General features: G+C 40.2%; 1 protein-coding gene across 1 annotated transcript in view; it reads right to left on the bottom strand.

The window, feature by feature from the left end:
* Window positions 1–13,246, bottom strand: part of fmn2b (formin 2b) — a 37,900-nt gene extending 24,654 nt beyond the window's left edge. The window contains exons 1-4 of the mRNA XM_067510087.1: window positions 10,441–13,246; window positions 5,489–5,739; window positions 1,020–1,198; window positions 383–515 (exon numbers count right to left, since the gene is read on the bottom strand). Of these exons, the coding sequence (XP_067366188.1) occupies window positions 383–515; window positions 1,020–1,198; window positions 5,489–5,739; window positions 10,441–12,092 (2,215 nt within the window). The 5' untranslated portion in view covers window positions 12,093–13,246. The remainder of the gene's footprint in view (window positions 1–382; window positions 516–1,019; window positions 1,199–5,488; window positions 5,740–10,440) is intronic.
* Window positions 13,247–13,306: the final 60 nt, after the last annotated feature.

Raw genomic sequence — 13,306 nt, 5'->3', positions numbered from 1 at the left:
TTCTTTTAATTTTATTGCAATTTTTAAAAATGTTTATTATTATTGTCATTTTAAATCAAGAGAGAAGCCAAACTAAATTTATTGTACTAAATACATTGTACCTGTACATAATGACAATAAAGACCAGACACGCTGGAAATCTTATCAGTAAAAATCTTGGGAATGGTTTTCTACACCTGTTTAGGATTTTCCCCACCTCACAGCTGGAGACTGGGGCTTGACTCTAAATCCAAACCAAGGTGTCTGCTGATATACTGAGGTTTTGGGAGAAAATGAGGAAAACATTTGTGTAGTGTCTGTATTAATTTTTACTAATAGTCACGGACAACAATAATAACCTGCATGCTATAGAAAGTATGTACAGGATATGTGTTGGTATTACCAGCATCTGTGGGTTTAGGTCCAGTCTTGGCTGGGAGCCAGGGACCCTTAATATTCGCTGTTAGCTTCCCATCAAGAGGATCCAGGGAGTGGGGAGGCTGGTTAACTGCTGCCCATGTATACAGTTGGTTATGCTGGTAAGACAAATAGAATTATAATTATAATTAAATAGAATAGAGGGGTCAAAAAGAAACTAAAGACCCCATATTTGAAAATGCTATGTGATTGTCAAGCGGTTTTTCAAATGTTTCACATTCTCATATCAGTGTATAATCCAGCAACCAGTTGCTTTTGTGATGGCATGATGCCTTGCCAAGGCTTCTATGTAGAGCAGAGGCTTGAAGTCTGGCTAAACCACAACAAGCACTGAGCAACGTAAAAGTTGATCCTGGTGCTTGTCCCTGTGCTGTTTAGGATCAGCAACACCTTACTATAATTTTGTGTGCATGAGACTGGACAAGCTGAATACTGATCTGGTAATGTGAAGACACACTGAAAGTGTCTAAATTCACATTATAAACCAACATTTAGATGCAATATAAAATAAAACATCACAGTAAGTGTAAGCAACTATCAGGATGAAAACTGCAACAAAATCATCAACAATTGGAAAAACAATTAGGTGCAGTTATACATACATCAAATTTGGCTGAGGTTGTGGAGGGGATATGGGCAGTGCTGCCACCCAGCTGCTCTCTGAAGCAGTCAGTGAAAGGCAGCAGGAGGCCCATGGCCAAGATCCTGGAGCAGAGCCTCTCAGCCTCCTCTGGCTCCTCCTGTTCCTGCTGCAGGAACAGCTTCTCCAGGAGGGTTCGACCTGGACAGGCAGTAAACTATGTGACTTTACCACAATCATTGCATTTGATAAATTAAATTGCTTTGAGCCTGAAATGTATTGTATATAATGTATGTTTTTTTTTTTTTATATTCTTAGGTCATAAAAACCCTCATGGTCATAAGGAAGTTTCATTGTTAGATTTTCCTGTTTGCAATTGTATGTGCTATACATGTAATTTCTATCTGACAGGGCTAATTATGACAGTGATACTTACAATGCTTACAGGGACCAGTGCTTACCGTACTGCATACACTGACCAAGTCGGGGTCAAAAGGTTGTGCTTGGAAATGCACTATATACAAGTTTAGCACTTTTAGCAACTAGCACAGTGAGAACAGACAGTGCTATACTTCACTAAGATAATTAAAGCCAAAAATGACGTGTTCATAAGAAAATATATTAAAAAGAAAAGACACTGAAATGAAGCACTTGACTTTAACATACAGAGCAACAGGGCAAACAGTTTGACACCCAAACAAAAACATTAAATATTAAAATCTATCTATTTATCTTTTCAATTCTATTGGTTTTATAAAATAAGTCTGATTTGAGCAATATAATGTGGCATGGAATGAGGTCATGCCAACAAACTGCAGGAAAGTTGTAGAGGGGAATTATTTTTCTCTAAAAGATGTTTGGTAAACTGTCTATCACTAAGTTCCACAGAACGAATTCATTCTGTTCACCTGCTGCCTCCCCTTATTTACCCTGTTCACCTGTCCCTCTCTGCCAGATCGTCTTTCATACCCTCCGAGTGACAAGTCTGTATCTGTTCCCAAAAAAATCTACGTTTAAGGTCTAGTTTCGAGTTCCCAGTCTGGTTATTCTGTTTAGAGATTTCTTAATATCTTTCAAGTGTCTAAGTTTTGTTTGCTACTTTGTTATCTCCCTGCCTGGTGACGGCGTCTTCATTCAGTTTTCTACGTGAGATTTTGTACTCTTTGCAAGTTAGTTAAATACCTAATGAATTACTCATTTTTAAAGCAAGTCTGACCTTTTGTCAGGGTCTGAGTTTTGGCCTTCTCCCCTGTATATTTGTTGCTACTTCTTTTTTTGCTACTTGCCTTTCAGTTGTACTTTGTTCGGGGTTTTTCCTGTTTGCCCTCCCAGTCTCCTGCCATTCGTTCCTTCAGTTCTTCCTGGGCTCCGCTGCAGTTCCGTTACAAACTCTGCCCACAAGTTCCCTACTGCTCCCCGGCCACCCCTGCCTCCCTTTTCGGTCCCAAGTTGCCACCCCAGTCACCCTCATTGATTAATTTCATTATCTTTATAATAAAAATGTTCTGCGTTTCCGAACCCTCAGTGTTCTGCTCCTTTCTGGGTCCAACGCAAATAACTTTATAAACCGTGTTATTTTGGATGAATAGAAAGGACGAAGCAGGAAGAGAGATCAGATGTAGATAGCAAGGTAAGGATTTTAAAACCTCTGTCCTATTTGTTCCACTAATCCAACTAATCATACAGCCATAGACAAATGATGAGACAATATGAACTTTGGGACAGACAAGTAAAAGTGCTCCTCCCATCCTACAGTGCCATAGAGTGAAATAGACATTAAAACTTTGGTAACTTAGAGATACTTATCTCTTTTTAATAATTTTGGTTCTAAATAAGAACACTTTGTGTCTCCTTTTACAACCCCAATTCAAAAAAAGTTGGGACAATGTGTAAAACGGAAATTAAAACAGAATGCAATGATTTACAGATCTCACTGTAGAGGTGATCTTATTCTTATCCGATGGTCCAACAATAATCCACTTTAGAGATCGTTGTATGACGAGCCCTGAACATTTATTTTATTCCACATTTCTCAACTTAGCCGATAACGGACTAATTCTACAATACACGTTTACGAGCAGTAATTTCACAAACACATTCACAAGTCAGTTCCATCAAACAAGTTTCTCAAAGTGATTCCTAAATCCACAGAACACTACAAGAAACTGTGTCACACTGAACCTTCCACTTGTATCCTGTCAGTTCTTTTGCTTCATGTACTGTCTCTCTTGTAGTCCACGTTCGTTCCTTTTAGTAACTAAGATGAAGTGTCATTTTTTTAACTGTTAAAGAAACTTAAAATATAAACTACAAAGGCAAACATCAAAGCCATATGATTCATTAATGACATAATCAGTACACCTCTAATTGTCAGTTTTGTCAGTTCCTTTGCTCCAGTTTCTGTCTCTCTTGTAATCCATGTCTGTTTCTTTTAATATCTTAGCTGAACTGCCTCTCTTGACAAATTGTTAAACAAACTTAAAAGATAAACTACAAAGGCAAACATCAAAGCCATATGATTCATTAATGACATAATCAGTACACGTATACTTCTTAATTTAATCTCAATCTAACCTCACAATACACAACATAAACAAAAACAGGCGAAACCCTGGTTGGCTCATACTCTGATAAACCCATATTTTATTCACAATAGTACATGAAAAACATATATGTTGAAACTGAGAACTTTTATGGAAAATATTTGCTCATTTTGAATTTGATGGCAGAAACACATCTCAGAAAAGTTGGAAGAGGGGCAACAGGAGGAGCATTTGACTACTAATTAACTAACTGGCAACAGTTTAATAACATGACCAAGTATAAAAGGAGCATGTAAATGGACAAAGGCTCACCACGCTGTGACAAACTGTGTCTTAAATTTGTGGAATAATTTCAGAAAGATGTTCCTCCAAGTAACATTACGAAGAGTTTGAAGATCCCACCATCTACAGTATATAGTATCATCAAACACTTCAGAGAATCAGGAGAATCTCTGTCAGCAAGGGACAAGGCTGAAGGTCAAAACTGGATGCATGTGATCTTCAGGCCCTCAGGTGGCATTGTATTAAAAACAGGCATGATTCTCCACTGGTCATCATTCCATGGGCTCAGGAACACTTCCAGAAATAACTGTCTGTGAACACAGTTCACTGTGCAACTCACAAAAGTTGAAGCTGTACCATACAAAGAATAAACAATATGTGAACACCATCCAGAAACACAGCCGTGTTCTCTGGTCCAAAGCTCATTGAAAGTTGTCTGGGGGGAAATAAAAAACTGTTCTGCGGTCATATGAATAAAAATTTTAAAGTTTCAAGTTTTAAAGTTCTCCAAACTACTTGTTCAACCTCTACATCATCTAGTAATTTTTGAACATTATATAAGCAATTACATATTTATTTCTTCAAATCAAAAATGCTTTGTCGCATTCATGCATTATTATATACAAGTGTCTGTTTCCCTGTAGAATAATGGTTCTCTATTCCATAGTTCTATTTTCCATAACAACAATTCATTGCAAAAGTCAGTACATCCAAAACAGCACTCACAAACACACACAACCTAACACGCCGATGGGGAAGGTGCTATGCAGCTGGCTTACACTCAATGGGAGCAACTAAGTTTAGGTTCAGTGTCTTGCTCAAGGACATTTCGATCAAACCAACAACCAACTGGGTTGTTGTGTATCTCTGGATAGCAGCGCCCCCATTGGTGTTTGAGTGTGTGACGACAGAAGGTAAAAGACTGAGCTCCAGAAGGCTAAAAAGGAGAATCTAAGAAAGGAAGAACAGAACAGCTCTCTTAGTGTCTCCATTATCTGGTGAAAAAAAATACAGTGTAGCCCTACTTACCTGCAGGGGACTGAAATCTCCATAAGAGCTTCTGTGATCAAAAAAAAAAAAATTAAGAGGGAGCCCCCTTTCTTTATGGAAAAAGTCAGGTTGGTGAGAGAGAATAAAAGCGAGGTGGAGGAAAAGTCAAGCCAACAAATAAAGATGAGCTTGCACTTACTCCCATGTGGACACTTTGGGCCAGCACAGTATTGCCCTGTTAGCTCTGAAACAAATCAAACTGGCGTGATGCTCTTGAGGAAAAAAGAAAAGGGGGAGCTGGAGGAGATGCTGCTGGCCAAAGAAAAATTTGGGAGAAAAATGAGGCTCCAGGAGGCAAAAAGGAAATCAACACATCCACTTACAGAGGAAAGACCCTCTGTCAGGTATGCTGCTGGCTCTGATGATTCCAACAACTAATTTTACTTTGCACAGAAACCTCAGTGGTTCTGTCTTAATCTGACCCCAAATGATGGTACTGAATGTACTTCTTCTATATTGTACCAGAGGCTACCACCATCTTCTTCTGTACTGCAAACGTACAGTTTCTCTCCTCAAAATGCAGACATCAGATATCTAGATGTAGTAGTATACAGTCATTCATTTTGGCTTCTTGCGCCCAGGAACCTGTAAAAATGTAACAATCTCAGTCACTAACCTGTAAAAACATCCTGGAAGCCGCAGGTAGAAACCTGTCCACAGGAGGATCCTCTGGTAGCACATATGGGCTGGCTGCCTCCTCCTCTGTAGCCCACCAGATACTCTCCTAACCCTCCAGATGCTCCCCCGTCCTCGTCTTTGCTTCTTAGCCTCCTTTCAAGCTCCTCTGTCCAGTCTGCCGAACGACTCAGAGGCCCAGCAAGGCTTCGAGAGCGCTGTCTATGGACCTGGTGACCCTCAGCCGTGGTCCTGCCAACATTTATATTACATAGAGTATATTACTTTAAACTAACTTTGGTATGTAAATGGGTGTCTTTTGTTAAAGGCAGCCCCTATCTATATGTACATCAGCTTTAAAAGACCTGAAACCTGCTTCAGTTAAGTAAACCTCATTAAATTATAGTTTTACTGCAGACAGTGTTCTACAAAAAGTAGACCTCATGTTCACTATAATGGACTGATTATGTGTCTCTCCTTAGTGGTTAATGTAGTTGATGTATTTCACTAATTCCATTCAAGAAGTGAAACTTGTATAATGTATGCATTCATTCCACACAGACTGATATATTTAAAGTGTTTATTTCTTTTAATTTTGATGATCATAACTGACAACTAATGAAAACCCAAAATTCAGTATCTCTCAAAATTAGAATATTACTTAAGACCAATACAAATGTACAGCACTCAATACTTAGTTGGGCTCCTTTTGCCTGAAGTACTGCAGCAATGCGGTGTGGCATGGAGTTGATCAGTCTGGGGCACTGCTCAGGTGTTATGAGAGCCCAGGTTGCTCTGATAGTGGCCTTCAGCTCTTCAGCATTGTTGGGTCTGGTGATTTTCTATGGGGTTAAGGTCAGGCAAGTTTGCTGGCCAATCAACAACAGGGATGCCATGGTCCTTAAACCAGGTACTGGTAGATTTGGCACTGTGTGCAGGTGCCAAGTCCTGTTGGAAAATGAAATATGCATCTCCATAAAGCTGGTCAGCAGTAGGAAGCATGAACTGCACTAAAACGTCCTGGTATACAGCTGCGTTGACCTTGGACCTCAGAAAACACAGTGGAGCAACACCAGAAGATGACATGGCACCAAACCATCACTGACTGTGGAAACTTTACACTGGATCTCAAGCAAAGTGGATTTTGTGCCTCTCCTCTCTTCGTCCAAACTCTGGGACCCTGATTTCCAAAGGAAATCCAAAATTTGCTTTAATCAGAGAACATAACTTTGGACCACTCAGCAGCAGTCCACTCTTTGTGGGTTTCGTTTCACAATTCTCTCCAGGGTGCGGTTATCCCTATTGCTTATACACTTTTTTCTACTGAATCTTTTCCTTCCCTTCACTTCTCTGTTAATGTGCTTGGACAGAGAGCTCTGTGAACAGCCAGCCTCTTTTGCAATGACCTATTTTGTCTTGCTCTGTCAAATCAGCAGTCTTCCCCATGATTCTGGGGAAGTTGTAGATTGTAGTTCTACAGAACTAGACTGAGAGACCATTTAAATGCCTTTGCAGGTGTTTTGAGTTAATTAGCTGATTAGAGTGTGGAAAAAATCCTTTCTTGTATTGGTTTTTCAGTTCAGTATCTTTCTGAGATACTGAATTTGGGGTTTTCATTAGTTGTCAGTTATAATCATCAAAATTAAAAGAAATAAACACTAAAAATATATCAGTCTGTGTGGAATGAATGTATACATTATACAAGTTTCACTTCTTGAATGGAATTAGTGAAATACATCAACTTTGTGAAGATATTCTGATTATTTGACCAGCACCTGTGTATGAAAACAAATGGTTTCTGGAAAAAGGCAAGCAGCACAGTTACAGGATGACTTCAATAATTTTCAATTTGTTTCCTAGTTTGGGGAGTATAGCAGTACTTTTATAAAATACATTAAACTGCTCTCAACATTCCTGTATTACACTGTCGTTCAAAATTCCTCAAAATGACATAGTCATCCCCAAATTATGTAATTATGCAGCTAGAGGCTGCCAGCAGACAAGGCAGGCAGCTGCTTGGAGCCCAAGAACAAAGGGCTGACAAAAGTTAAACCATGTACAGAACTTACTGCGTGCAAAGTTTGCAATGACACATCAGTCAGAGACCTCACTAAGAGGGCCCTGACTCTCACTCCATTGCAGGTAGTATGATTCAGTGTAAACAAACAGGTGTAATGAAACAATGAAAACCAGCTGGTAAAAATGAAGAGGTTATTCTTCTGGAAGTGAAATAAGAGAAACAGGAGAAAAAGCAAGATATTGGTAAGTGCAGCAGTGTAGACAATAACGATTAAATATAATATACTAAATAGCATTCATCATTTTCCTTAAAATTCCACAAACACTACCCCATGATGACAACATGAAGGAAGTTTGTTTGAAATCTTTGCAAATTTCTTTAAAACAAAAAAATTACATTCACATAATTAGTTTGCACTTATATAGTGCCTTTCTACCTATTGGCACTCAAAGCACTTTACACTGCTTCTTATTTACCCATTCATACCCGAAATCACACTCATACAATGACAGGGGGCAACTAAGTGTCAAGGACACTTTGACATGTGACCAGAGAAGCCAGGGATTGAACCAACAACTGTGAGATTGGTGGACAACTGCTCTATCTTCCTGCACCACAGTCGCCCCCCTACAAGTTTCAGCAGACCATAGACAGATAGATGGTGTGAAGAAACAAAGATTGAACTCTTTTGGTCTGCAGGTCTAATGTCTGGAGAAAACCAGGCACCGCTCACCAGCTGGCCAATACCATCCATAGAGTAAAACATGGTGGTGGCAGCATCATGCTGTAGGGATGTTTTTCAGTGGCAGGAACTGGGAGACTAGTTAGGATTGAGGGAAAGATGAATGCAGCAATGTACAGAGACATCCCTAATGTAAACCTTTTCCATAGCACTCTGGACCTTAGACTAGGGCAAAGGTTCATTTTTCAACAAGACAACAACCCTAAGCACACAACAAAGATAACAAAGGAATGGCTATGGGACAACTCTGTGAATGTCCTTGAGTGGCACAGCCAGAGCCTAGACTTGAACCCGACTGAACATCTCTGGAGAGATCTGAAAATGGCTGTGCACAAACATCCCGCATCCAAACTGATTAAGCTTGAAAGGTAGTGCAAAGAAGAATGTGAAAAACTGCGAAGCTTGTAGCATCATACGCAAAAAGATTTGAGGCTGTGATTTTGCTAAAGGTGCTTCAACAAAATGTTAAGCAAAGGCAGTAAATAATTTATTTTTATTTAATTTCAAACAAACTTCTTTCAAATTGTCATTGTTTGTAGAACTTTCAGGAAAATAACGACTTTAATCAATTTTGAAATAAGGCTGTAAAATGACTAAATTTGGAAAATTTTAAGCACTGGGAATACTTTGTATTCGTATATTTGTAACTGTATATTGATAGGTTACTGCAGTATCTTGTGGAGTTTCAGCTCCTCCTATGGTAACTTTACTAACAAAGGTAAAAACAAAACAAGGAAACACACTGCAACTTTTAGAAGACAACCAAACAAAAAAGCCCAACCAAAAGGTAACACACTGCAAATCAAAGAAAACATACAAAAGAAAGACCAAAAGCTGTAGCTCAGCTGGTAAGGCAGTCTCTCATAGGCCACAGGGTCAGTGGTTCAACTTCTGTTCCATCCTGGCAATGTGTCAAAGTGTCCCTAGGCAAGACTAAAACCCAAGTCTACCTAGTGTCAGCTGAGCACCTTGCACACTAGCACTGTCATCGTTGAGAATGTGTGAATAAGTGAATGAGAAGCCACATTTTAAGGCGCTATATGGACAGACCATTTACCAATATGAAAATAAACTGTAAATCAAAGAACGTATACAAAAATAAAAGCACAGACCTAAAATTTAATGCAAATTTAAATACATACGTAAGTGAAGGCACATGCATTATGACTCGTATAGAAGTAAAGCAAACATAAAGAATAAGAAAACACACTTTGACAAAAATACAATGTAACAATGTAAAATAAAATGTAACATATTTAAGAAAAATTATGACTCAAATATGTCAGAAATTTAAGTTGAAATAGAAAAAGCATTTCCAAAAGGAAAATGCAGTGTGAATGCATCAGGGCTGAAAGGATTTTCCAAACAATGTTGAAAAAAAATATTTTTTTCTCGAATTGGCGGAATGTTTTAGTTTTGCTGAAAGCTGAATTGAAGCTGCACAGGTTAAATTATGCTGAAAGTTTTGCTTTTGCTGAAATAGCCGAAAATTTTTATTGTAAAAATGTAAAAAGGCTACAATTTGTTAAAAAGTAGAAAATGAGATGAAATGATGCTTAACAAACACAGGCATCTGCCTTTTTGGTAAGAAGTTTTCTCCTTCCCTTTCTTTTTACCCCAAGCTGGAGATCTGGGGTTTAGTTATTTTAGTTTGTTATGTTAGTTTGGGGCTGGAAATCACCGGTAACTCAGTTATTAAATTCTATTTTTGTTTAGATTTCGTTTTCACATATAATTTATTCTATGGTGTAAATTTGTAAAAAAAAAAAAAAAAAATTATACTAATACTATGAAGTGACGCTTAACTGTTTTAAAAAAGCTGAATCATTTTTCCGCGAAGCAGCTCTAACATGAAATAGTAGCATAATAGTAGCAAATCCTTTAATCCCTCCAAATCTGTATATAATAGATTTTTGCAGATTCATATACAAGCCAGCTGAAAGAATTGAAGCATGAATTTTAGACTGGTCATTTAGTCAACTGTAAAATTAGACTATACTCATAAAAATGATCAGTGGTCCATGCAAGCACCTTATTATGGGTTATGGGAGCAACAGAGTAAGTTAGGTGATGTCACCGAAAAATCAGGCCATTCTGTTGTCATACTTATTTGAACTTTGTCATGGCAAAAATCGAATCCAATAAAATACTAATGAAAAATCATATTCGACATGCTGCAACACCTGGGTACCTGTGGAGGTGAAGGTGGGGTCTGCGCGGGGAGAGGGGGCTGTGGGAGGGGGACAGGGATGGGGAGTGTCCTGGGGAGCTGAGCTGTCTGGTGGTGGTCTTGATATAGGAGGGGATAATGGGAGGGTAGGGCTTCACCACAGGGCTAGAGGAGGTGGAGGAGTAGCTAGACCTGAGAAGTCTTTTGGCCGAAGTGGGACTCTCCTGCGGAGGGAGAGGAGTGATACAGCCACTGCCTGCTCTGGACTGCTGGTTAGAGGCAGGGATACTACCAGTAACAGAGTAGTTAAGTTCAGAGCTGGCACTCAGGCAGTCCTCAAGGGACTCTGCACTTGTACCTGAGCCCAGCTGACCCCCACTTTCTTCAAAGACATTTCCTGAGCTCATCCCCTCAGTGATTTCAGGACTTTTGTTGATGCTGTCTGCTGGTGAAGGATTGATATCCACATCCACCCCTGCCCCCCTCTCTACTTCCTTTGGGGATTCAACTCTTGCATCCTTCACATCCTCCTCCCCCTCCCCTGGGGTTTTCCCAGAACTGTCAAATGTGAGGTTAGGGAAGCTGTTACCACTGGTTGTCATGGTGACAGAGCTGACTGCTGCTTCCCCTTCAGTAGCCATGGCGATGGCTGTATTAGGGGGGTGCTGCACCCAAGCATGCTGGTCTTTTGTGCCTGTGGCAACACAAAGAGGTGCTTTTCTCTCTCTCTCCCTCTGTCCCCTCTCATTTACCCCCAGATGGTTCCCCTCCTCCTTCTCCTCCTCCTCTTTGTGGAAGGGGAGGTGTGGGGTTGGGGGCTGGTCTATGCACTTGACAGAACCAGCCAGTTTTTGTGTTTCTAGGAATGACAGAGCCTCGGACCCCAGCTCTAATTCTGGGGTTAGATCGAGCACCTCATTGGAAGTTAACTTAATTTCGCCATTACTCTGCTTCCTCTTCCCCTCCTCTCCTCCCCAGCTCTGGTCCCCTTCTCCATTTCCATATGCTTCCATAATTGAGTTAACCCCCCCATGATGTTGTTGATGCTGAAGCCTTATTGCAAGCTGGATGTCTGCTAACAAATCCTCATGGTCAGCCGCGGAGTGGAAGCTGTAAATATCTGTGTCTGACCCTGAACTCCCTGCCTTTTGCCCTCTATCCTCTGTGGGGGAGGTTGCTACTGTTGAGGCTTTAAGCTGCATTCCCTGCTTTTGCTCTCCTCCAGCTCCTTGTTTTTGCTTTTGATCCAGTTTCTTTTTGTTCTCTGGGAGAGCAGCCTCACTGTCTGAGTGTCCAAGCTCATCTGCAGACAGATCTGGTGTTTTTGTGCTGTCCAGTTCGTCATGTTGAGATGTTAAAATGTCTTCCTTGGAGCCTGTGACTGATGAACATGTGTCTCCTTTTCCTTTTAGGTTTCCTTTTCTCTTCCGGATGGAGAAAACAGAGGACTTCGACTCAGATTTGTTTTTCTTCTTGCCTGCTCCTGTGCCATGCAACCCCCCTCCTCCTCCATTTGTGCCTGCTCCTTTACCCCCATGCTTACTGTGGAGTTTCTTTCCTACCTTCTTCGTTATGTCCCCTCCTCCCTCTCTCCATCCTTCATCTATTGATGGGTAGCTTCCATTACCCGATGCCGCTGCAGCTTTCTTTTGCCTAGCCTCCTGGTTGCCCATGTTGATGGAGAGCAAATAATGGCTGCCAGCCTCTTTCAGGTCATGCCTGGCAGAGTTTCTCCAGTCAGAGGGAAGGTTTAGATGCCTATGCCTGAGGAAGGTAGAAATGTCTTGGCCTAATCTGTAGATGCACGTTTAGAGGAGCTGCTTCCACTGCTGCTGATTGTTTTTCTTTCTTTTTTTCAGTTGTGTGACGATCTACCCTGTTGTTTCCTGGTGACGAAAGCTGGCGTGGCAGTGATGTTGCCGCTGATGCAGGGAAAGCGTAGATCTTCTATTCCTCCTCCCCTTTCTGTCTGTCTTACCCTCCTCCTCTACATCAGATAAAAGGAGTGACGCAGGCACTGCATGCTCAGTGGCTCTCTAACAGTGATGCAGACTGGGAGTAATGCAGAGCTACATGGATGGGGAGACAAAGCCAGGTCCACTGCTAAAAATAGCAAAAAGAAACTGATATCAATATAGGTGCTAACCCAACTCTCACGTTTGTCTGTCAGTCTATCAATATAATCATGCAGTTCCTACATTTCCCATGATTTCCAGACTTCTGCCTACATAACCCATAATGCTAAGTGTAGGCTATATTTCATAAAGACACAACCCTTAAAGTGGTCACTGCAGAATTATAAACAATACCACACACACAAATATTATTCCTGTACTTATTCCTAATAGAAATTAAAACCAAGTTTCACCTATTTTCGCATGTCTTAAAACAATATTCAGGTGCCCACTTAACCCTTTTTATGCTGTAATCATTCCTCCTGCTCATACTGTATGTTCTATAGACAGATCATTTTAAGGCCTGTTCCTTAATTACTGAGGACCAACATTCCTAGTATGTGCATTTATTTAAATATGTAAATCTAAAGCTAATATGAGCCTTTAGCAGTATGAGTTAATAACACAAAAGGTTTACAATTTTCCCACAGTATAAAACAATTTGCACAATTCCCAAATGTGAACTCCTTGACAGTCCTTGACAGAATTCATGTATGGTTTCCACCCTCTGCAATAGATTTTTAGGTTGCATTTCTAGATGCAGCAGTGGACTGTATTATATGATAACAAATTTTCAAAGTACTCTAAACTGTGACTACAGTGACAAGGAAATAGGAAATGAAATGAACCTTTTGAAAGGGCCCATATAAATCACAGACCTTGAAGGTCCCTGGAGTACCTGACTCTTTTCAAAATCTTATTTACTGTACAGT

This window comes from Channa argus, chromosome 7 (assembly GCF_033026475.1).
Source record: "Channa argus isolate prfri chromosome 7, Channa argus male v1.0, whole genome shotgun sequence".
NCBI lineage: Eukaryota > Metazoa > Chordata > Actinopteri > Anabantiformes > Channidae > Channa > Channa argus.
This window is presented reverse-complemented; position numbering and strand designations above follow the sequence as displayed.